Consider the following 23,327-nt stretch of genomic DNA (forward strand, 5'->3'; position numbering starts at 1 on the left):
CCCAAAATGCTCTTCTTTCTGGTACATTTCATGATTGAGCATTGAGAAACAGGTGTTCTCCTTTTGATAACAATAGTGCCATATTGTGAGATCTTTACCTAAATCTGAAAACACATTTCTCACAAAATTTTCTCCTTTGGATTCTGGCTTTTAATTTTTAATGTTCATTGGCATAAATGGCCATGGTTTTATTGCCAGACTTCTTCATAGACTTGTGACATTTTCTTCCATGTTTCTCAGATAGGTGGGGACAGTGTGTAATACCAGAGAAGGAAGATCCTGAATTCTTAGATTTAAAAGGGGAGATAATAAAGAATTTAATGCTGGGATTTATACAGTTTGTTGATAAAGGTCTTCTATATAAATGGCAGCTCTGAGGAATGAATGATCATTATTTCATCGTGCCTTTGATGCCATATAATGATTATAGGATGAACAAGCTTCTCAAGCTATGGCTGGGACACTAAAAGATGCATTTCCCCATTGATTTTCAATGTCTTGAAACTGGGCATTAAGGAGGTACTTAGCAATAGAGGGAAATTGATGAGCCACTCCAGCTTTGTTCTGTAACTTGTACCTATAGATGATACTGGTTTCTTTTTATGATTGCATTTGCTTTATATATTGAATTACTAAAATCAGATAGTTCAGAGAAACAATTGTTTTATATAATTGACTTACCTACTTGGACTTGTATGCTAAATGCAGATGCTTTATTATGATGTGGCAAAAGTATTGCATTTGGAGCATTTTTGTAACAAGGAAAACAGTTGAGACTCAGCATTGTATACTATACAATCACTGAACTTTTTTATTTTCTAAAAATTGGAAGTAGGAATTTTGAGATTTCAGAGAGTCTTGGAAAAAAGTGGACTCCAAAAATCAAAGATCAAAATGCAGTAAACTGTTAAGACTGTCTGCCAATGGTCCACCCTCCAAAACCACAGTTAATGCCACCCATTCTTTTAGAGTATTCAACAAAATTTATTTATGTTTTGCTGTTAGAAAAATTGAAATGTGACAATAGAAAATTTACATTTCAGAAAACAGTATTACTTATGGAAACAGGCTATTTTGGATTCCAAAAGTTTGTGCTTGTGATTAAGAATCAGAACATTCAGGCTGAAACCAAAATACTTGGCTTAACCATAGTTGTTAGAGTGTATCAAACATCAATGACTTGAACTATTTAGTATTAAATATTTTAACATGAAAAAGTCATTTCATAAGTAAGTTAGCCAACTGGAACTGCACCAAACCAAGCCTTTGCTGGATGAGTAAAATGTTCCCTGGTTAAATTCTAGTGTATATCTGCTTTTACCATTCCTTGCTTGTGGGCCAACTGAATTTTATTACTCATTTGACCACATGCAAATTCTTAAGGAGTTCTCTATGTAATTTGACTTGGCTATATTTATCTTAATGACAAAGGAATCATTTCTCATACTTAATTGTAGTATAGGAGGGTAAAAATATATAAATGAAGACATAAACCAAATGTTTTAAATTTTAAAACAGCTCCTATTATTGAAGTACTTTAGAAAATAATCTCATAGTTTGCTAATTAGAAGAATTAGGACCACCAAAATCTCTCATTGTTCTCTCTATAGCCATTGCTTTTCCTCTATATAACATAATTGTTTATTTTAAATTCAAACATTATTGAGAGCAAAGTTTGCTGAAGGTAACAAAAACATAAATGGTCTTATGTATTTTCTTTTCCTCAGAATTTTTATCTGCTGTAACTATTAACAACAGAAGTCAGTATATTTCCATTCAAATACCTATTCTACAACTTTTACTAGCTGTGTAAACTTGGGCAAGTTAATTTCTTTTGGCCTTAGTTTTCTCTTCTTTACAACAGAAGTTAATATTATTATGGGTCTTAAATGAGACAATTGATCCTCTAGCATATAACAAGGGTTCCATAAATATTAGTGGTAGTGATGATACTCATGATGGTAATAAAGGAGGTGGTGTGGTAGTTTTAGTGGTTAGAGTTGAAATATCTCGTAGTTTACTTACATGCTGAGAGAGATCCTAACTAAATACTTATTTCCATTGTCAATCAGATACAATTACTTTCAGATGTTTATAAAAGGAAAACAGGACTGTGATCCCTGTGAAAAGAGAAACAGTGAAGGGCTAGACCTGTTCCATCTTACTGTCTACAGGGAGTTTCTATGCAACTGTGTAGTGAGTTTGGCGGGCTCCCTGAGTAGAAGGAAGGAGTTCAGAGTTTAAGGGTGCTTACATACTTAGAATGTGTGAGGTAGGGTACCAGAGAGGAGACGGCTGCACACAGCAAAATGCTGAAGTTTTGCAAAAGAGTCCCTGTATGCTGGGCGCTGATTAGCACATTAATGTGAAAAAACTAACTGAAGTCAGGGAACAGTACCAGAATGTAGCAGGCAAAATAACTACATGGCTTACAAAGAACCATTGCATTTCCATTAGTCAGAGTACGAAGATCTCTTGACACATAGGGCATCAAGTAGAGTCCCAAGAAGAAGGGTATTACCTCTTAGTGGGACTAAATTATCTTAGATTAATGGATGTTCTGAACCTACTTAATGTATCTAAAAATCATGCCTCAGAAGAATCAAATTGTTCTGTGTCTCAATAAATTTGACAAATATTTAAAGAAATGCATAAACTCCAGCATCCAACATTATAAAAGCCACAATGTGTAACTTCTGTTCAATAATGACCAGGCTGGCAAAACAGGAAGAAAGTATGAATAATGTAGAGAAAAGGCAAACAGTTTCAAACAGACCCCAAATGATACCAGTGATAGAATTAATGGATAAAGTATTAAAAATCAACTGCTATAGAAGACCTCCAACTAAACCCATGTGAAGAGGTGGGCAAATTTACTCCTTATCATAAAAAAACATTTAAAGCTGGAGGAGATTGACAAAAACAATCATTTCGGCACTCTGGGAATTAAACAAAGGCATATATATACCTGAGAAAACATTTATGCTTCTTATGTGTGAGAGTAGTGGGAATCTGTGCATTTTTTGCCCAGTGCTGTTTTTGTCCCTGCTCTGAGGCTCAGCATAGAGTTTCTGTCAGGCTAAGGCAGGACCAAAAATAGGGATGCCACACTGGAAATGGATTCACTCTACTGGGAATTGGTAGATGATGTCCATGGCCAATAACATTGTCGGTAGAAGTGGCAATCATTGAATCATAAAAATAAGTAATACATTAGAGCATATTTAAAGCTGAAAAATATATTATAAAGTCCATATGTTCAAGAGGATAGAAGAAAATATGAGTATGATAAGGCAAGACAAATTGTCTACAGATGATAAATAATATAGTGTTTGAGATGAAAACTACACCGATTATAGCTTACATATGGCAGGAAAAAAATTAGTGAACTTGAAGACATAACAATAAAACTAGCCAAACTGAACCATAAAAAAGATGGGTCAGTACTGGGAAACAGCATTAAGGGTCCTAATCTATGCAGTTGGAGCCCCAGAAAAAGGAGGAAGGAACAGAAAATTATACTTAAAGAAATGTCTGAACATTTTCCAAATTTAGTGAAAAGTCTAAACTCAGATATTTTTGAATCTCAGTAAATTCCAAATAAAAGACACATGGAGAAGACTAACCAGATACCTAGATTGTACATGATTATTATTTAGATATGGGTAAAGGAACTAACTAGCCTATTAAATATTTTTTGAAGTAAGGGCAAAAGGAAGTAAACTACAGTTAAGCAAATCAGAAAATTTTGACATCCATAATGCATATAACCATGTTTCTTAAGAACATGTCCTATTTTTTTTTTTTTTTTTTGGTACAGGGGATCGAACTCGAGTCCTTGTGCTTGCACAGCAGGTGATGAAACCACTGAGCTAAATCCCTGGCCCAACATGATTGCAACATAGACATGACAGGTTGCCTCTTTCCTACAAGACCAAAACAAAAAGAAGCAATCAAGCATTAACAAAAACCTAAGATTATTACTACATTATCAAATAAGTGACCTTTTTTTTGGGGGGGGGGTGAGACAGAGTCTCGCTATGTAGTTCAGACTGGCCTTGAACTCACTATGTAGCTCAGGCTGGCCTCGAACTCACAGAGATCCTCCTGCCTCAGCCTCCCAAGTGCTGGGATTATAGATGTGTGCCATCACACCTGGCCAAGTGACTCATTTTCTCTGGTAGTTTGGCAGAAAAGGGATCTGAGACTTGGAGTCCAGTAAATTAGAATTTGAATTCTTTCCTTCATGTATGACTTTGAAGAAATGATTTTTATCTTTCTGGTCTTCATTTCTTTATTTATAAATTTAGAATGATACTACCCAGGTTTATGGAGTTATTGATGGCTAAATGAGCTAATATATATGAAAATGCCTGGCACAGTGCTTGATGTATAATCACTTCTGTGTTCATGTGATTTTATTTTTCTCTTTCCAGTGCCCCTTCTCAAATAATATTTTCTGGCATCTCTTTTTGTTCATCCTTAACCAATGATATCTTACTGGAGGAGACCTTAGGTGTCATTTAATATGTGGTGTTCTTTTCACAGATGAAGAAATAGAAATTCAACAAGACCACATGTTTCCAAGGGAGACAATATTCTATTACCAAACTCTATTGTGTATTTTAAATAATGACATTAATTGCAATTTCTCTGTGCCTTCCCAGAAGCAAAACAGGAGTTAACATTTGCTGACAATTTGATTTTAGAATATGGTCATATTTTAACCAAATTTCTAGAATGATAGAAGTATTGTTACAGGTATTTTATGTGAGGATAAATGAGACAGTATGAAGGCAAGGAGCTTAGCTTTCAAGTTCCTGGTTGAACTAATTACAAACTAGATTATCTGAATACTGTATTCAGTGTAGAGGGATATGCATCTTAAAATAGACATTCTGTAAATATATGTAGCAAAGACTATAACAAGACATCACTTTAAATATGAAAAATAAATTGTGTGTAGCATAGTATGTAAAACATAATTATAATGTGTGCTTGTTTTTTACAAAAATTAATTTTAAACATGAGTAGAGACCAGAATATAGATCACAAAGAGAGCTTACACCCAGAAAGCCACATAGAACCCATGGTGTGGCATGCGGCTGTCTGGGCGGGTCCCCAGAGATCAGAAGGATGCTTTCCATGTTTCCATTTTTAAGTACTTGCAATTGTTTGATTTAAAATATATATTAAAAAATTAGCTGCAGAGACTATTTATAGTTACTGGAACTTTTCAGAGAGAATAACAAAAGCACTACAGAGCTACTGAAATTTTAAATAATTCTTTGTAAATGCCCTAGGTTAATTTAGATCCCTGAAAACACATTAGGAAATTAAGCTGTAATGTGAGCTAATTCAGATTTTAATTTGGCAAAAAGAATGATCCAACTACACAGTTAATGTAAATAGAAGCATAACACAGGGAAATTAATGAGGTTTCCTTCCGATGAATCTTCAAGGAGGTAGATAATTAGCTTCTTTTGTTATTATTGTAGGAGAATGTGGCATTGTCTCTGAGGTGTAAAATAACTGTGGCTTACTAAGTGATAATGTGCTTCATTTGTCTTTTAAAAAAATAATTATTTATGTTAAACTCTTGCAGGATGAAGCAGCAGCACAGCCGCTGAATCTCTCATCCAGACCCAAGACTGCAGAGCCTATAAAGTCCCCAACATCTCCCACCCAGAGCCTCTTCCCAGCCAGCAAAACTAGCCCTGTCAATCTGCCAAACAAAAGCAGCATCCCCAGCCCCATTGGAGGAAGCTTGGGAAGAGGATCCTCTTTAGGTAAATGGAAAAGTCAACACCAGGAAGAGACTTATGAATTAGGTAAAAGAAAGCAAACCTGTTCAGTGATGACTCATCCTTTTTCCAATGTGTTCCTTAGTAAAAGATAACACTCTTATCTTTCTACTTAAAAATAGCTCAAATTAGTATTTGGGTGATTAGGACTTTTGGAAAATGTCATAATATAGATCCTGGGATGGGTTTTTTCTATGGTGATGGGTTAGATTCAGCAAATCTCAGACTTAGGAATTTCTGTATTTAGTCAGTGCTTTGCCCCTACAATATCTCTCTAAGGGCCCCAGGACCTGGCCTTAAAGCTGCTTGTCAAAAGGGCAAAATTTCAGGGCTGGGGATATAGCTCAGTGATAGAGTTCCTGCCTAGCATGCACCAGTCCTGGAGTTCAATTCCTGGTGCTAAAACAAACAAACAAACAAAAATTTCTTTGAAATTTTACTCCAAGGATCTCTAGGGGTATTCATCTCTCTTTATAAAAAGGATGAGAGGAAAAACATAGATTTGAGAATGAGACAGGCTGGGACTGAAAACCTTCACCAACTAGCTGTGTGACCCTGCGAAAGTTATTTAATATTGTTGAATTCAGTTTCCTAATCTTTGAAAGGGGAATAATATTGTCTAGTTTATAAGTTGTTATGAGAATTTTTAAAAAATGCGTATAAAGTGCCTAGCACAGAGTTTAGCACCTAGAATGCATTCAATTTTAAAAGATTAGGGTTAATGAATATCAACACATTTACATATATACAAGAAATAAAACTATAAATATGAAAGCACTTATCAGTAGAAGAGTGTCAGAAAGTATTAATATTGTTACTATATTCTGTAGGCTTCTTAATTTCCAAATAAAAAAGAGATTCAAAGGGATTAGGGACTAGATCTAGCATTTCTTCACTATGTTACCTTCCTTGTATTTTGGGGTCCTGATTCCTGGAATTCTTGCTATAATAGAATGATGTGTAAGCCATTTATAGTTTAAAAACACTTTTGGCTATTTGGTCTCATTTGGTTTCTCATAATAATTTTGTGGGTTGGATATTTTATTATTATGCTCATTATACAGGGAAAGTACATTGTGGTTCTTACTGATAGAATGATTTCCCCACAGTCCTGAAGCTATTAATTAGCCCAAACAGGACTAGAATCAGGGTCCTTTTATATAATTCGATCCTCTTTATAAACTCACAGTTGGGATATTTGCAAAACTGAGCTGGGTCTAAGTGAATCTTTTTAATGAGATATAAATCTTCCTCATTGAAATTTGGGACAATAGGATCTACACAGCAGCCTATTCTTATTTTGTGTCAGGATGTCTCTCTCACTTAGAGACTCAGAGACTTTTACCCTAAGTCAGTGGTGTCCATGTAGAAGAGAGAAGTGAGTCATTTCCAGTATGTGAATATGAAGAATATCCCTGGGCTGTAGTTTTAGATGTTGTGAGATGAGAGGAAAAAAACCAACAGAAAGATAAATAATGCATCTTGAAATGGTCCTCCTATAATTCACTTCTTTATTTTGTTTGGAAAGCATATTTTTATGGCACTGCAGATCTTGAGAGACGGAGATGACTATGTCACTAGCCTTGCCTGTTTTTATGGAACTTCAGCAGAGCATATTTGTTAGGTCATGAGCCAGATGGTCTGAAGTAATAGCACCCGTAGTTAGACAGCACTCTTGTCCAGATAGTATTGGGTAGAAATGGTCTTTTTTATCAGAAAAGCTCTAAAAATATCACTTTTCTATATCTTAAAAAATAACTGACTTAAAAAATTATTTTGATAATCTTGGGAATTTTTTCTAAACTCAAATGCATGTACATATGCATTGCCTATACAAGACATGTGATGTGAGCTTTATTGTAGTCTGGTTTCCTTTGTCCCCATATCTATGTGAGGTGTCCACACTCACCACATAAATACATATGCATGTACACATGTACTATGAAATGTGCATACTAGGCCTCAAGCAAGTGGATCATGTTAAAATTTGCCACAGCAGCAGAAACCTATTGATCCTCAAACAATTGCCTTCTTTTTGTTTAAAATTGGAAAAATTATTGAAAGTGTTCACCTTATCCACAGTAAAATGCAAAATATGAAGAAAAATTTGTTTCATTTTGAATTTTTATCTCTGCATTGTGTGGAATATAATGAAAGCAAATATTTATTCTCACTTTATTTGAGTCTTTGTACTTATGTGAAAACTATGCCCACATATATTGCCTTGCTGTCATGAAGACAGGAAGCTGAGAGCAGTGGGTGTTCGAGCTGGAGATAGGGAATGGGTTGTCATTCTCTTGGTAAATAACTGAGGCAGCATGATGGGAAGAATGCTTCATTAACCAGCCAGCAATTGGGGAATGGAGAGTGTGGCGTATTCCTTCCTGCCCCCTTGCTCCTGCAGTGGACACATGAATACACACATACAGATGTCACTAAAGTACACATGTAGCCTCACAGATTTTTTTTTCCTGCTAGGCCAGAAACAGCTTTGCTGTATGAATAGACTAAACATAATGGGGAGCCTGGTCTCCCTTCTCTTTTCTTACTTGCTGCTTCCCCACAGAGGAAGCAATATACACAAATTGTGGGTATAATCAGAACAGGTATTAGATTGGAATCTAGGAACCTTCACCTGTTAGAAGGTAGGTAGACAAAATGTACATTGAGTGGAGCTTTGGCATATCCTCCAAAGGCAGAGAGAGAGAGAGAGAGAGAGAGAGAGAGAGAGAGAGAGAGAGAGAGAGAGGCACACATACACACAGCTTTCAGCTTGGTTGCCCTGGCTTTCTGTGCTCTGTGCGTAGTGTGGTACAGATTTCTTAATGACAAACACACCTCTGTTCAGAGAATGCAGTTCTACAGGGGAGTGGATAGTAGTGGTACTTTTAAAGAATTTAACCCTAATAACGCATCCTGTGTATACAGATATCTTGTCCAGTCTCAACTCCCCTGCCCTGTTTGGGGATCAGGACACAGTGATGAAAGCCATTCAGGAGGCTCGGAAAATGCGAGAACAGATCCAGCGGGAGCAACAGCAGCAACAGCCACATGGAATTGATGGAAAACTGTCCTCCATGAATAATATGGGACTGAACAACTGCAGGAATGAAAAGGTAACACTTGCTTCTGTCCTTCCCTGCTTCTGCTAGACGTATTGGCTCACTCTAATCTGACTCTTTCCAGGCTCTCAAGTATTAACCTGGAACCCAGATTTAGTTCTTTAGCATAAGGGCAGTCGTATTTTACTCAAATTTGTCACTTAAGCATTACTGATGATTAACAAGTACACCTTTCCCCACTTAGTGTGGCTTGCCTCCTAGGTGCCCAACCTACCTGTCTTTTGGTGCGTGTTTCTGTCACATTCTGAAATAATTAGAAATGTGCCATAATAAAGAGTATAGATGAGGTTAATAGAATAAGAATAGACTATCAGGGTATTAAAAAGGGAAGAAGCATATATGATTACAATGAAGGCTAATGTGGTACCACAACTCACCATTAACTTTAATATTGACTTTCCTATCAACTAGGGCAAAAAATAATTTTCAAAATGCATCTATTTATTGTTTGAGTCAACAAATCATTTTTCTGGTACCTTTTCTATGATAGACCCTGGTCTGGGTACTGGAGATATAAGAGTGAGTTAATCTGATAAAAATTCCTGCTCTTATACAGCTTATATTCTCATGGAGGAACATAACCGTGAAGACATAGGTCACTAAACACATAATATCAAGGGGTAAATAAATCCCATGAGAGAAAATCGAAGCAGGTTAGAGTAGTAGGGAGTGCTAGGGTGGTTACTGTAGATGGGATGGTAAGAACCCCCTGGGGAAGTGACATTGAGTAGAGGAGACCTGAATGAAAGCATTCTGACAGCTTCTTGCTACCAGGGTGTCAGGAGACGTGGCAGCGAGGACATATGAAGTAAATGCAATAGCCCAGGACAAAGCATTTTAGACCTGGTGGACCCTGGAAGGGATTTTTGTTTTATCCTGCATGTGATGAGAATCCCTAGACAGGTTCTGTTCATGGCATTGACGTGTAAGACAATCATTCTGCCTTCTGTAGAAATAGGCAGACCAGCTGAGAGGCTATTGTAGTAGGGTAAAATTTTTGATTATCTAACTCATCTGATAGAATGAAACATGCCTTTTTTAAGAGACAAAAATACTTACCCAGGCTAAATTGTGAGTTTTTTTCCACACGGATAGGACTATTTGGGGACAAGTGAATACCATGGTGGGTAATGTCTTTGGTAGAAGTTTTAGGGCAATTTTTAAAAGAATTCCATTCATGTTCATAGATTAAAATATTACTTATTATTAACAAAGTCAGAGCCAAAGCTTCCTCTTTGTTTCAGTCCTTGTTAATTCTAGCATGAAATGCTATGGCAGAATCTCATTAATCAGAAAAAAACTTGTAGTTTCTCTAATTCCTAAAAGGATTTTTAAATTTGCATATTAAAGAAATTAGAAGTATATGGTCCTGTGTGCTGTTACCCAGGGACTTGAATACATAGCCATACTAGGGTGTTCATTTTCCTGTGTTTCCTTTTCAAAAGGTATGGTGACATGATGGTATGGAATCATGGATGTATTAATTTCTTAGAATCAATAAACAACCACAAGCCAAGTTACTACATACAATAGAGGTTTATTCTCTCAATTCTCAAATAAAGGCCAATCTCAAATTAATTTATTGCCAGGGCTCTAGAGGAGAATCCTTCCTTACCTCTTCTTGGCTTCTGATGGTTGCGACAATCTTCACCCCTTTTTGGCTAGCACCTGCCTCACTCCAATTTTCAGGGTTGCCTTCTGTGTGTGTCTGTGTGTGTGTGTGTGTGTGTGTGTAAATCTCCAAATGGCTTTTTCCTTAAATGGATACGAGCTTTTGGATTGAGGGCCCACCCTAATCCACTGTAGCCTTATTTTAACTCCATTACAACCACTAAGACCTTATTTCTTTTTTTTAAATTAATTTATTGGCACAGTTTAGATATACAATACAATGACAATTATCATTGGAAATTTGCACCTTTACATAATCTCTCTTGGTTCTTATTTTTTCCTCATTCCCCTGCCCTCCCTTCAACCCCTCTATCCCTCCCTATTTACAAAGACTTTGTTTCCATTTTTTCATTTTCTCACATTATTCCATTCCCTTCTTTCCTTTCCCCTACCCCTCCCACCTCTCCTTCCCCTTTGTCGCTTTTCTTCCTATTTCACATTATCTATTATACCTTTTCGTCCTTATTTACACTTTCAGTTTCACACACTAGAGAAACTATTCGGTATTTACACATGTGTGTACTATTTATTTCACTTAAGAGTATCGCCTCAATGTGCATCTATTTAGCTATAATTTCTCATTTTTTATGGCTGAGTAGTAAGTACTCCATTTTATTAAAAAAATACATTTTCTTTATCCAGTCTCCAGTTGATGGGCAATTGGGCTCCTTCCAAGTTTTAGCTATTACAAATTGTGCTGCTATGAACATGGGTGCATAAATATCACTGTGGTATGATTCTTTTAATTCTTTGGGGAAGATACCCAGCAGGGGAATAGCTGGGTCAAATGGGACTTTCAGTCCTAGTTCTTTGAGGTATCTCCATACTGATTTCCACAGTGGTTGCACCAGTCTACATTCCCACCAGCAGTGGAGCAGTGTTCCACTTTCCCCACAGCCCTGACAGTATTTGTTATTGGTTGATTTCATGATAGCAGCCATTCTTTCTGGGGTGAGGTGGAATCTCAGCGTTGTTTTCATTTGCATCTCTCGAATGACCAGTGATGTTGAAAAAATGTTCAACATTTTTTAAATAAAATGTTTATTTTCTGTTTCTACTTCTTTGTCTGGGAAATGTGTGTTCATTTCAGATGCCCATTTTTGGATTGGTTCTTTAAGTTAGGGAGGTCTGACTTTTTTAAAGTTCTTTATAGATTCTAGATAGTGGACCTTTGTCTGAGGAACAGCAGGTGAAAATTTTTTTCCCACATTATGGGTTGTCTCTTCACACTTCTGGTGCTTTCTCTTGGTGTGCAGAAGCTTTTTAATAAGAAGAGATACCAATTGTTGATTCTTTTTGCTAGTTCATGGGAAACTGAGGCTTTATTCATAAAATATTTTCGTACATCAATGTCTTCAAGAGTTCTACCTAACCTTTGTTCCAGTCAGTTCAGTGTTTCTATTTTAATATTTAGATCTTTAATCCATTTCAATTTTAGTTTAGTGCATACTGAAAGATATAGGTCTAGTTTTAATCTTCGGCAAGTTGAAAACCATTTTTTCCAGCACCAGTTATTAAAGAGGCTTTCTTTCCTCCAATAAGGGTGTTTGGCTCCTTTGTTGAAGATGAGGTGGCTAAGTGTGTCTGGAGTTGTTTCTGCATCTTCTAATCTGTTCCACTGGTCCTCAGGTCTGTTTCTTTGCCAGTACCATGCTGTTTTTTTTTTTTTTTATCACAGTAGCTTTATAGTATAATTTCAAGTTGGGGATTGTGATATTCCCTGCCATGTCTCTGTTGCCTAGAATTGCTTTTGCTATTCTAGGTCTCTTCTTCTTCCAAATGAATTTTTGGATTTTTTTCTCCGGGCCCATGAAGTATGCTAGTGGGATTTCAATTGGGGTTGCATTGAATCTATGTAACAGTTTTGGCCATCTTCACTATGTTCATTCTTCCTACGCAGGAGCAGGGGATATCTTTCCATTTTCTGATATTGTCTACAATCTCTCTTTTCAGAGTGCTGTAGTTTTCAGAGAAGAGGTCTTTGATTTCTTTTGTTAGGTTAATTCCTAGGTATTTCAGTTTCTTGGATGCTATTCTGAAAGGAATTGTTTGCCCTATTTCTCTCTCAGTGAGTCTGTTGTTCATGTAGAGGAAAGCTATTGATTTTTGTGTGTTGACCTTGTATCCAGCTACTTTACTGAATTTGGTTATTAAGTCTAGAAGACTTTTGGTGGAGTTCTTGGGGTCTTCTATGTAGAGTATCATGTCATCTGCAAATAATGATAATTTCACTTCTTCATTTCCTATCTTATTCCTTTTATTTCTTTCTCTTGTCTAATTGCTATGGCTAATGTTTCCAAGACTATATTGAACAGGAGTGGTGATAGTGGACATTCTCGTCTTGTTCCTGGTTTTAGTGTAAAGGATTTCAGTTTTTGACCTTTTAGTATGATATTGGCTGTTGGTTTTTCAGAGATGGCTTTTATCAGCTTGAGGTAGAGACCGTCTATTCCAATTTTTTGTAGGTTTTTTTATCATAAATGCATATTGGATTTTGTCAAATGCTTTTTCTGCATCTATTGTGATGATTATATGGTTTTTGTCCTTAGCTCTATTGATATAGTGTATTACATTTATTGATTTACATATGTTGAACCATCCCTACATCCCTGGGATGAATCCCATTTGGTCAGGATGTATGATCTTCTTGATGATCGTCTGCATTCTATTTGCCAGTATCTTATTAAGGATTTTTGCATCTATGTTCATTAGTAGATTGGCCTATAGTTCTCTTTTTTGGTTGGGTCTTTCTCTGATTTGGGGATCAAGGAGATGCTTGCTTCCAGGAGTGAATTCGGGAGTATTGCTTCCTTTTCAATTTCATTGAAGAGTTAAAACAGTAGTGGCAGTAGTTCCTCTCTAAATGTCTTGTAGAATTCAGCAGTGAAGCCTTGAGGAACTGGGCTTTTCTTAGTTGGTAAATTTTTAATTATGTTTTCAATTTCATTGATTGATATTGGGTTGTTTAGAATTTTTAGGTCTTCTTCATTCAATTTTGGTAATTCATATGTATCTAGGAATCTGTCCATTTCTGTGTTTTTCATCTTATTGGCATATAGGTTCTCGAAGTAGGTATTGATGATCATCTGGATTTCAGCAGGGTCCATTGTAATTTCATCCTTTTCATTCCTAATTGCATGGATTTGGGCCTTTTCTTTCCTTTTTCTGATAAGGTTTCCTAAGGGTTTGTCAGTTTTGCTCATTCTTTCAAAGAACCAACTCTTTGCTTCATTGATTTTTTTGTATCTTTCTCTTAGTCTCCATTGCATTGATTTTTACTCTTATCTTTGTAATTTTCTCCCTTATATGAGCTTTGGGTTTGTCCTGCTCTTCTCTTTCTAGAAGCTTGAGGTTCAGCATCGGTTGTTTAATTGGGCTCAGTCTGTTTTCCTAATATGTGTATTCACTGCTATGAATTTCCCTCGTAAGACTGCTTTCATTGTGTCCCATAGATTCCAATATGTTGTGTTGTCATTGTCCTTTAATTGAAGGAATTGCCTGATTTCTTCTGTGACCCATTGGTTATTCAGAAGTATGTTGTTCAATTTCCATTGTTTATGAAATTCTTGTGGTTTCTTTTGCTATTGATCTCCAGTTTCATCACACTATGGTCTGATAACTTCAATTCCTTTACAATTACTTAAACATATTCTATGTGGTCTGTTTTGGAGAACAACCCATGTGCAGCTGAAAAGAATGAGTATTCTGATTTTGTGGAGTAGAATACTCTGTAAACATCTGTTAAGTTCATTTTTTTCAAGAGCTTGATTGAATTCTAGTATATTGTTGCTTTTTTTGTCTAGTTGAGCTATCTATTTATGACAGCGGGGTATCGAGGTCTCCCACTACTATTGTATTAGTGCTTATTTGATTTTTCATGTCCGTTAGTATTTGTTTTGTATAGTTGGGTGCAATAGTGTTTGGTGCATATATGTTTATGATTGTCATCTCTTCCTCTTGGATTTTTCCCTTTACAAGGATGTAGTGTCCTTCTTTGTCTCTCTTAATCAGTGTTGGCTTGAAATCCTCTTGATCTGCCAAGAGGATAGCTACTCCTGCTTTTTTTCGGGTTCCTGTCACATGGTGTATTGTTTTCCATGCTTTAACTTTCAGTCTATGAGTTTCTTTTTGAATTAAGTGTGTTTCTTGTATGCAGCATATTGTTGGATTTTGCTTCTTGACCCGTTCTGCCAGTCCATTTCTTTTGATTGGTGAATTGAGACCATTAACATTGATGGTTATAACTGATACATATTGATTTATCATTGTCATGAGTTTTTCTTTTTTTTTTATTCTCCCCCTTTGTGTTTAATTTCTTGTCATGCCCAATGGATTCATTCTGCTGGGCTTCCTGGGGTTGTGACCCTTGTCTTTTCCTAGGATATTGTCTAAAATTTTTTGGAGTGCTGGTTTGGTATTCATGAAGTTCCTCAGGTGCCCTTTGTCATGAAAGTATCTTATTTCTCCATCAATTTTTGAAAGATACTTTTGCAGGGCACATCAATCTGGGTTGGAGGCTGTTTTCCTTTAGGGCTTGAAATACATCACTCCAAGATCTTCTTGCCTTGAGGGTTTGCGTTGAGATGTCTGCTGTGATTCTGATGGGCTTTCCTTTGTATGTGATTTGTTTCTTTTCTCTAAATGCTTGTAGAATTTTGTTCTTCTGTTGAGTTTCTGGAATCTTAACTATTATATGTCTATGTGTAGATTGTTTTTTTGATCAAGCCTAGTTGGAGTCCTATATGCCTCACTTATCTGTATGTCAAGTTCTTTTCCCGGGCTTGGGAAGTTTTCTGCCATCAGTTCTGTGAACAGTTTCTTATGTCCTCAGCACTCTCTCCTGTTTCTTCATTGAGTCCGATTATGTTATGCTTCTTTGCATCATCTAGCAGCTACTGGATTGATTTCTCATGGTCCCTTACAATTTTAAAGCAAGTTTTCTTTTCCTGGTCACTAATTGCAATCTTATCTTCTATATCTGAAATTCTGTCCTCACATTGGCTCATTCTGCTGCATAAACTTTCAAAGGAGTTTTCTTTTTTTGTTTTTGGTAGTGGGGATCAAACTTGGGACCTTGCACTTGTGAGGCAGTCGCCAGAACCACTGAGCTAAATACCCGGCCCTCAGTGGAGTTTTTAATCTTCTGGAAGTCTGTTTGCATCTGTTTTATGGATTCCATTTGTTTCCTATGTTGGGATTCCATCATGTTTCTCAGCTCCTCTATTTTTTCATCTGTGTCCTCTCTAAATTTATTAATCATGTTTTGCACTATGGGCACAATCTCTGAGAGATTATTATCTGAGAAATTATCTATCTGATTTCATTATTATCTGAGAAATTATTTCTGATTTCATTTTTTCCAGATCCTCTTTCATTGCCAGTTCAGGGAGTCCAGGTGGTTAAGTATCAGATTGTTTCATCTCATTTCCCTTTGGGGTTGTTTTTGGTGATCTGGAATTGTGGCTTTGAGACTTGTTTCCATGTCTTCTCATTTCAAGGGGAGTGGGGGAGTGATGTATGCTAGTGGTGCCCATGCGACTCACCTCCTCGGTGCTGGGGGCAGCTCTACTCCTAGATGCTGGGGGTGGTGGTATGGTGGCCCAGAAGGTTCACCTCCTCTGCACTTGGGGCAGCTCTGTTTCCTGGTGCTGGGGGCGGTGGTCACTAAGACTTTATTTCAGTGTAAGGTCACCTTCACAAGTACCTAAGATTAAGACTTGAATATATCTTTTGGCGGGTGCATTTCAATCCATTACAGCAGAATACACATCAAATCAACTTCTAATCCTTGATTGTTCTGCTATATTCATGGGGCACACTGGGAGACAGCCTGGATGCAAGGGACTCAGGAGTTTGTGAGGATGGAGTTGTGATGGGACTCGCAAAGCATGTGTGATCAAATCCCTCCCACAGATTAGGAAATTTAGCACTGCAAGAGTGTTGACTTTCCAAAACTTAGTAAGGAATTTTATTTTACCCTCACTGCACTGAATTACTGATATTAATGTGTGTGTGTGTGTGTGTGTGTGTGTGCTTTTTTTTGGTCCTCTTAGAATTGATGTGTATCCACCCTTTTCTTGATAAATTTGAAGGCTTATTTGTTATTGGAGACTTTGAGGAGCCCCATGGCATATCACTTTTATGAGACAAAACCATATATGCCATATATATACATAATAATCTGGCAGTGTGTCTTTCGGTGCCTACTAAGCCATACACTTTTGTACACTTAAGGTTAATCTAGTTTCTTTTCAATAACTATGTGATCCATTTCCCCAGTACGTGTCCTGTCCCATGTGGGAAACTTGGCAGTGGGCTTGCAGGCATTGGGCTCCTCAAGAGCTGCTTCAATAAATGGATTTGGATAGGGAGTCATTTCTGTACCACAGAGAAGAAAACTTTTGGCCCTAAACATCTCTGCTGCTATGAGATTAGAGATAGTCATTTTTAAATATAAGGTAGTTTTCCAATCAGTGAAAATACCACGAAATAATACATTTAATTTTAATGTGAATAAATTTTAAGATCCCGGTTTGTGACATGGGTAAGTGAGTAAGTTTTGGCACAGGGTTACTGAGTGGAAAATTGGATTAAAAGAAAGAAAATGGTATATGTTCCAGGAACTACCTCTTTATAATTTTCAAAGGGTTAATCCTAAAGTTAATTTGAAAAGCATGCCAGTGATTTTTTTTTAATTCCATCTTTTAAATTATTTTTTATTAGTTTTCAAATGAAGGCTATATTTTACTGAAAATTTCAATAGTACAGAAAGATATATGGTGAAAAAGCTAATCATTCTTTTTGCTCCATTAGCTACCATTAATTATTCAGGAATTTTCTTTGAGTAGTAACAATTATTAGTGATTCAGAAATTTTCTTGGCATAGATAAGAAAGTATTAATGATTTTAAAAGTGTATGTGCTCACTTGGAACAGTAGTCACTGAGTTGTCACTTATGAGCAGTCTGATATTTGGCAAGTTGATTAACCTCTCTGTACCTCAAATTCTTCATCTAGAAAATGAGGGTAATAATTTGAGTTATATTAAAATAAGATATATGTGATTTCAACTAGCTCAGTTCCCGGCACAGCATAGGTGCTCCCTTAACTTATATTTCCCATACTGTTAAATGAACCCATGAGTAACTGAAATGTATAGAGCAAACACAGTCATCCCCACTTACCTGCAGGAGATATGTTTCAAGACCCCTAATAGATTATAGCACCAAACCTGTATATACTACAGTTTTTTTCTAAACAGACATACCTTTGATAAAATTTAATTTAGAAATTAGGTACAGTGAGACATCAGTAATAACTAATAATAAATTAGAACAGTTACAATGTATTTTAATAAATTTTATATGAATGTTCTCTCTCTCACTGTATTGCATTTCCCTTCATCTTCTTGTGGTTTGGGGGAAGATATCATGCCTATGTGATGGGATGAATTGAAGGATATAGGCATTAAGAGTTACTTGAACACAGCACCATATTTCGACACTTGATCTGATGTGGAGCTGGCTACTAATTGACTGATGGATAGATAGTGTATATAGCTGGGTACACTGAACGAAGGGATAATTCATTCACATTCTCAGTAGGATGATGTAAGATTTCATCATTCTACCTAGAATGGTATACAATTTAAAAATTTTAAATTATTTATTTCTGTAATTTTTATTTTTTGGTACTGGGGATTGAACTCGGGACCTTGTGCTTGTGAGGCAGGCAGTGGAACCACTGAGCTAAATTCCTGGCCCCTATTTCTATAATTTTAATGTAATATTTTCAGACTATAATTGACCACACATAACAAAAAACCTGGAAAGCAGCAGAGATATGGGGAGATAACTATGTACTTAAACACTTTTTTTGCAAAGGTTTCGTTATGCAGAAAGGGAGGAGGATGTTCTGTTGTTGGCCACTAAGTTCCTCATCATAGCTAGAACATGATGTAGCTCTTGGCATGTTTTCTGAGTGTGTTCCCAAGTTTGTTGTTGTTGTTGTTGTTGTTGTTAAACTTGAGGGCCTGCTTCACCTTCCATGGTGCATCAATTGTGTGAGACAAAGCTGCACATACCTTTTGAAACATATCCCACATAAACTTGCTATACTTGGTGAGGCTATTATAACAAATACTATAAACTGGGTAGTGAGACAGCAAAAAATATTTCCTGCAGTTTTGAAGGCTAAAAGTTCAAGATTAGGTTGACAGCATGGTCAGGTTCCTGTGCGGATTTTTTGGCTTGTAGATGGCCACCATCTTGCTTATTCTCACATGGAGGAGGATGAGACTTCTGGTCACCTCCCCTTCTTAGAAGGGCACTAAGATAGGTTACCCTCATGATCTCATCTAATTCTAATTACTTCTGAATGCCCACCTCGAATTACCATCACATTGGAGATTAAGGCTTCAAATGGATTTTGAGAGGACATAAAAGTTCAGTCCATAGCACCATGTAATTTTGAATTTGTATCATTAATTGAAGTTCAAATGTGGACACTATTAACTTCAAATTCTACAGATTAATTTTACATTATTTCTAATTAAATTTTTAAAATTTGGGAGGAAGAAGTCTGAGATTAGAAATGTAAAACTATTTTGATTTATAATACATGGGAGAAAGATGACAGGTAAGATTAACAATGGAAAAAATAAACTAAATCTATAATTTTACTTAAAACATATGCTGAATATAACTGAGCCCTTATGGTAACTTGCAAAGTGGTTTCTACAGAACTAGGAAACCTTCCTAGTTGAAGCGAATCATTGTCTCAGTAGATAACTTTACTGGAGTTGAATTTGGGACACCGGAAAAGTCCATTATATTTATGTATAGTATATTCAAGAGCTGTTCTTAACACATTCTCTGTCTGGAATAATGACATTGTTTTGAGCAAACATTTTGTGATTCTGTAGGCTTTGTTTAGTGCCTGGAGTGGATATCTATCCTCACTTGTTAGGGTAGTTGCAATTATGATAATAAATCAAGGATAGTACTGTAAGACTTCTGTGAGGATAGGTTTGGCTTTCTTCTGATGAAAATATCCAGCTTAATTTCATGAGGTCCATGGCAGTACTCATTCTTCTGAGGCAAAAGGGTAGTAGGGTTGGGGATTTAGCTCAGTGGCAACACACCTGCCTCACAACCACAAGGTCCTGAGTTTGATCTCCAGTACCGGAAAAAAAAAAAGGTAGTTATATAATGTGCGGTAAGCTTGGAAAGTGGATTATGACAAATTGCCTTTAACTGTCTTCAAAATTATCCACCTTAGAATTATTATTTCAGTTTTCTTAAATATAAAGACCGATAAATTAAACTTAACAATTGTTCTTTGTAGCCAATAATACAGTTTTAGTGTTTCACAGGTTTTTTTTCACAAAACTTTATAATTTATTAAGCATCCTTCTCTCGTATTTGGACATTCTTTTACAAAGGAGTGTGACATACATTTGGATTACCTGGTAAGCAGACCAGAGATGGAGTTTAGTGGCAGTTTCATTTGGAAATGTTTCTGGGATTGTGGAAGGGAATGTGCAAAAGCAGTACTGTGCTGTGATGTAGCTAAGTCCTCAGGGATCCCCATAGGAAGCTTTGTGGTGGCCATGGCCATTCAGGATCATCCCAAGTTGAGATAAGAGGGGGAGTTTCTGTACTTGTGTCAACTTGGATAAGGGCTACCCTGGGGAGAGGAAATGACCTTGGGTGAGGTGACTCTCTTCAGGTGAGGCCATGCCAAATAGAGCCCGCAATTGAGGGCTAGCCCCCAACAGCATTCCCACCATCCAAGGGAATAAATATTCCAGCCCTGAAGTGGGATCTGGGCAGAACCATCAAGTGTCCACTGTTGCATGTTATGTTTAGAACATTAGATATGTATGAGTCAGATGTTGCATGTATCATCAGTGTGGGCTAACATTTACCACATGGGCATAGGGAAGCTTGTGTCTTTATACCATATACAGGCTCACTTATATGTCCAAATGAATACATATTTACTCATGGTGTTTCACTTTATTGGGCAAGTCTCTATTTTGGCGCTTTAAAATGAAACATTGTTGACTTGATTGGCCAGAACGGCACCAATGGAGTTGTTCTGGTTGGCTGTGCTATGAGGTACTTAAGGTCTGTTAAATATATAGATTGTTGGGACAATAGACTGTAACGGCACCTTAGGAGCTGCTATGGTCCATCATTTCAACATAGCCTTTATGCATGGATTGTGAGTGTCCTACCAGCAGAAATATCAGTTACCTCCCTGGGTTTTAGCTTTTCACCCCAAGAAGATGGGGCTTCTCTATGTCTGCTAAGTGCCAGTGCAATTAGAGCACATTATAGGCTAATTACTTACCAAATTTTGTTGTTTTGACATCTCTGAGGTACAGAATATTTTATTCAAGACAATAAGTGGCAGAATTTTAATCAAGGTGCTTCTAAATGTCCTCGAAGCTAAGCTAAGGACATCTGACTACAAGAGAGGAGAGGCAAGGTGGGCCTTCTTAATGAAATGATCTATGTTAAAGTGTGTTCTTTAACTTTTCTGACCTTAATGTTTGCATGCTGACTTGGTGATTAATGCACTTTTTTGTATAGGTATTACATAAGCCGATCGATTACCTACAGCTGGTCGTAAACTGGCAGATTACACATCCATGTGCATATGACCTGAACTGCTATTCCCCTCATCTAGGAATTGTTTGAGAAAAATACTTGACCTCATCAGATGTCAAAATGAACTATGAACAACACAATTATCACACTTTACCTGCCTTTGAAGTACAGCAAAATCTTGATTTGTGAGCATAACTTGTTTCAGAAACATGCTTGTAATCCAAAACACTTGTATATCAAAGTGAATTTTCCTATAAGAAATAATGGAAACTCAGATGATTTATTCTACAACCCAAAAATATTCATATAAAAATGATTACAATTCTGTAATATAATACAAAATAATAAAGAAAATATAAAGAAAAATAAAGTAATAAAATACTTACCTTTGAAAACATTCACGGCTGGTGTGAGAGAGAGAGAGAAAGAGGAAGGTTATTGTGTAGGATGACTTTCACTATCATTATCACTAATGGAGTCACTGCTACCTATTGGCTCAATGGAATCTTTTTCTTTTCATGTAACTTTAACAAGGAACCTATCCAGTGACACTCACTTTTGCCTCCTTTTGAGGATTTCATTGCTTTGTCGTTAAACAGATTCATTGTTTGCACTTCTACAGCCTTTTTTGGGTGGTGCTTTTATACAAAATGTTTCACTGTTTCCAACATTTTACACGTCTCTCTAATCTCATTTGAAGTGAGGGATTCCCTCACCTTTTTCTCCTCCTCCTCTGCAGATGAGATCTCCTCCTTAACCTCTTGCTGTTGGGAGACCATCACCCACAATCCTACAGTGAGAAAGAATCACTGGCTCAGTTGTAATCATGTGAGATTTGGTGTCACCTACTACTCGTATTGCAAAATATCACTCATTTATTAGGTTAACATTTATTAGAAATGTTTGCTCACCTTTCAGAACATTTACACAAGTTACTTGCCATCAAAAATTTTACTGTATATGGATGGAATTAAAATTGTTAAGTGGAAGAGTTGGATATTTGATGTGGTGCAATTACTTCTATTTACAGATGATAAACCTGCAATTTAAGGAAAGAAAAAATTTACTTACAGTCATAGTGAATTTTTGGCAGGGAAGGAATTAAATCTCCACAATGCTAATTCTCAGTTAATTTTATTTCCACCCTTGGAACTGTATTAGCTAGCTTTCTCATCACTGACACATAATACTGAACACCTACAACTTAAAGGAGGAGAGGTTTAATGTGGCTCATTGTTTCAATGGATTCAGTCCATAGTCAGCTTGCTGCAAGACAGAAGTTTCATGGTGGGAGGGTATGCCAAAGCAAAGATGCTTACTTTATGGTGGCTGGGAAGCAGAACAAGGGAACAGTGACAAAGAGGAAGGGGACAAGGGATCAGATAGAATGCAAGGTCACCCCTCTGTGACACAACCAAAAGTGTGCTTTACTGATCCCCTGGGTGGATTACAAAGCCAACCAGGTTAACACTCTACCTTAACCATCACAAGAACAGTGTCAGATTTATTTATTAATTTCTAAAACATCTTTAAATTTATTACCTACAAAAGCACTTTTTATATTGGCAATCTTAAACTTTGATGGAATGAGGCAAAATAAACAAAAACTGTGAAGCAGAAAGCTCCCTGCTTTCTCTACACTTGTCTGAATAGGACATTCTCTGCCATGATGTCCACAGGTTCTGACTCTGGAAAGACAACAGTCAAGAAACAGAAAATGATACTTGTATAGACAAGAAACAGAAAGTAGTTAGGTGAAGAACATCAGTAGAATTAGAGGCCACATAGTAGATAGAAGTGAGCATGGATGTTTGGCTTTAATTCCAGGCCCCAGTTTTGTTATACTATTTTCTGGCTGTGTTACCTGAGTAAATTACTTAACCTTTCTGAGTTTCAGTAATCATACTTATAAAATGGTGGTAATTATCCTTTCCTTGAAGGGTTGTTTTGGGGAAACACAGATGTAGTGTACCTACCTTGCACAGAAGATGCTGAACTAATTTTAGTTTCTCATGTCAAGATCTCAGTGAGATCACCTTCTCACTTCAATATATTTAAACTTTTCAAATCTGCTATGAATTTTGTTAATTTTTCTCTGTGTGACATGCTCCAGTA

General features: G+C 36.6%; 1 protein-coding gene across 50 annotated transcripts in view; it reads left to right on the forward strand.

Annotated features, from left to right (window-relative positions):
- Sox6 (SRY-box transcription factor 6) overlaps nucleotides 1-23,327 on the forward strand; it is a 689,857-nt gene that overhangs the window by 594,710 nt on the left and 71,820 nt on the right. For 41 of the 50 annotated variants that reach the window (XM_087211270.1, XM_087211269.1, XM_021263841.2 and 38 more), the window contains 2 exons: nucleotides 5,606-5,831; nucleotides 8,733-8,920. In XM_087211270.1, coding sequence (XP_087067396.1) covers nucleotides 5,606-5,831; nucleotides 8,733-8,920 — 414 coding nt within the window. The remainder of the gene's footprint in view (nucleotides 1-5,605; nucleotides 5,832-8,732; nucleotides 8,921-23,327) is intronic. The other 9 variants (XM_087211294.1, XM_087211296.1, XM_087211293.1 and 6 more) reach the window with 1 other exon arrangement.

Source organism: Heterocephalus glaber, unplaced genomic scaffold (genome assembly GCF_053883595.1).
Source record: "Heterocephalus glaber isolate CG9 unplaced genomic scaffold, H.glaber_assembly_v1.0 deba00001428, whole genome shotgun sequence".
NCBI lineage: Eukaryota > Metazoa > Chordata > Mammalia > Rodentia > Bathyergidae > Heterocephalus > Heterocephalus glaber.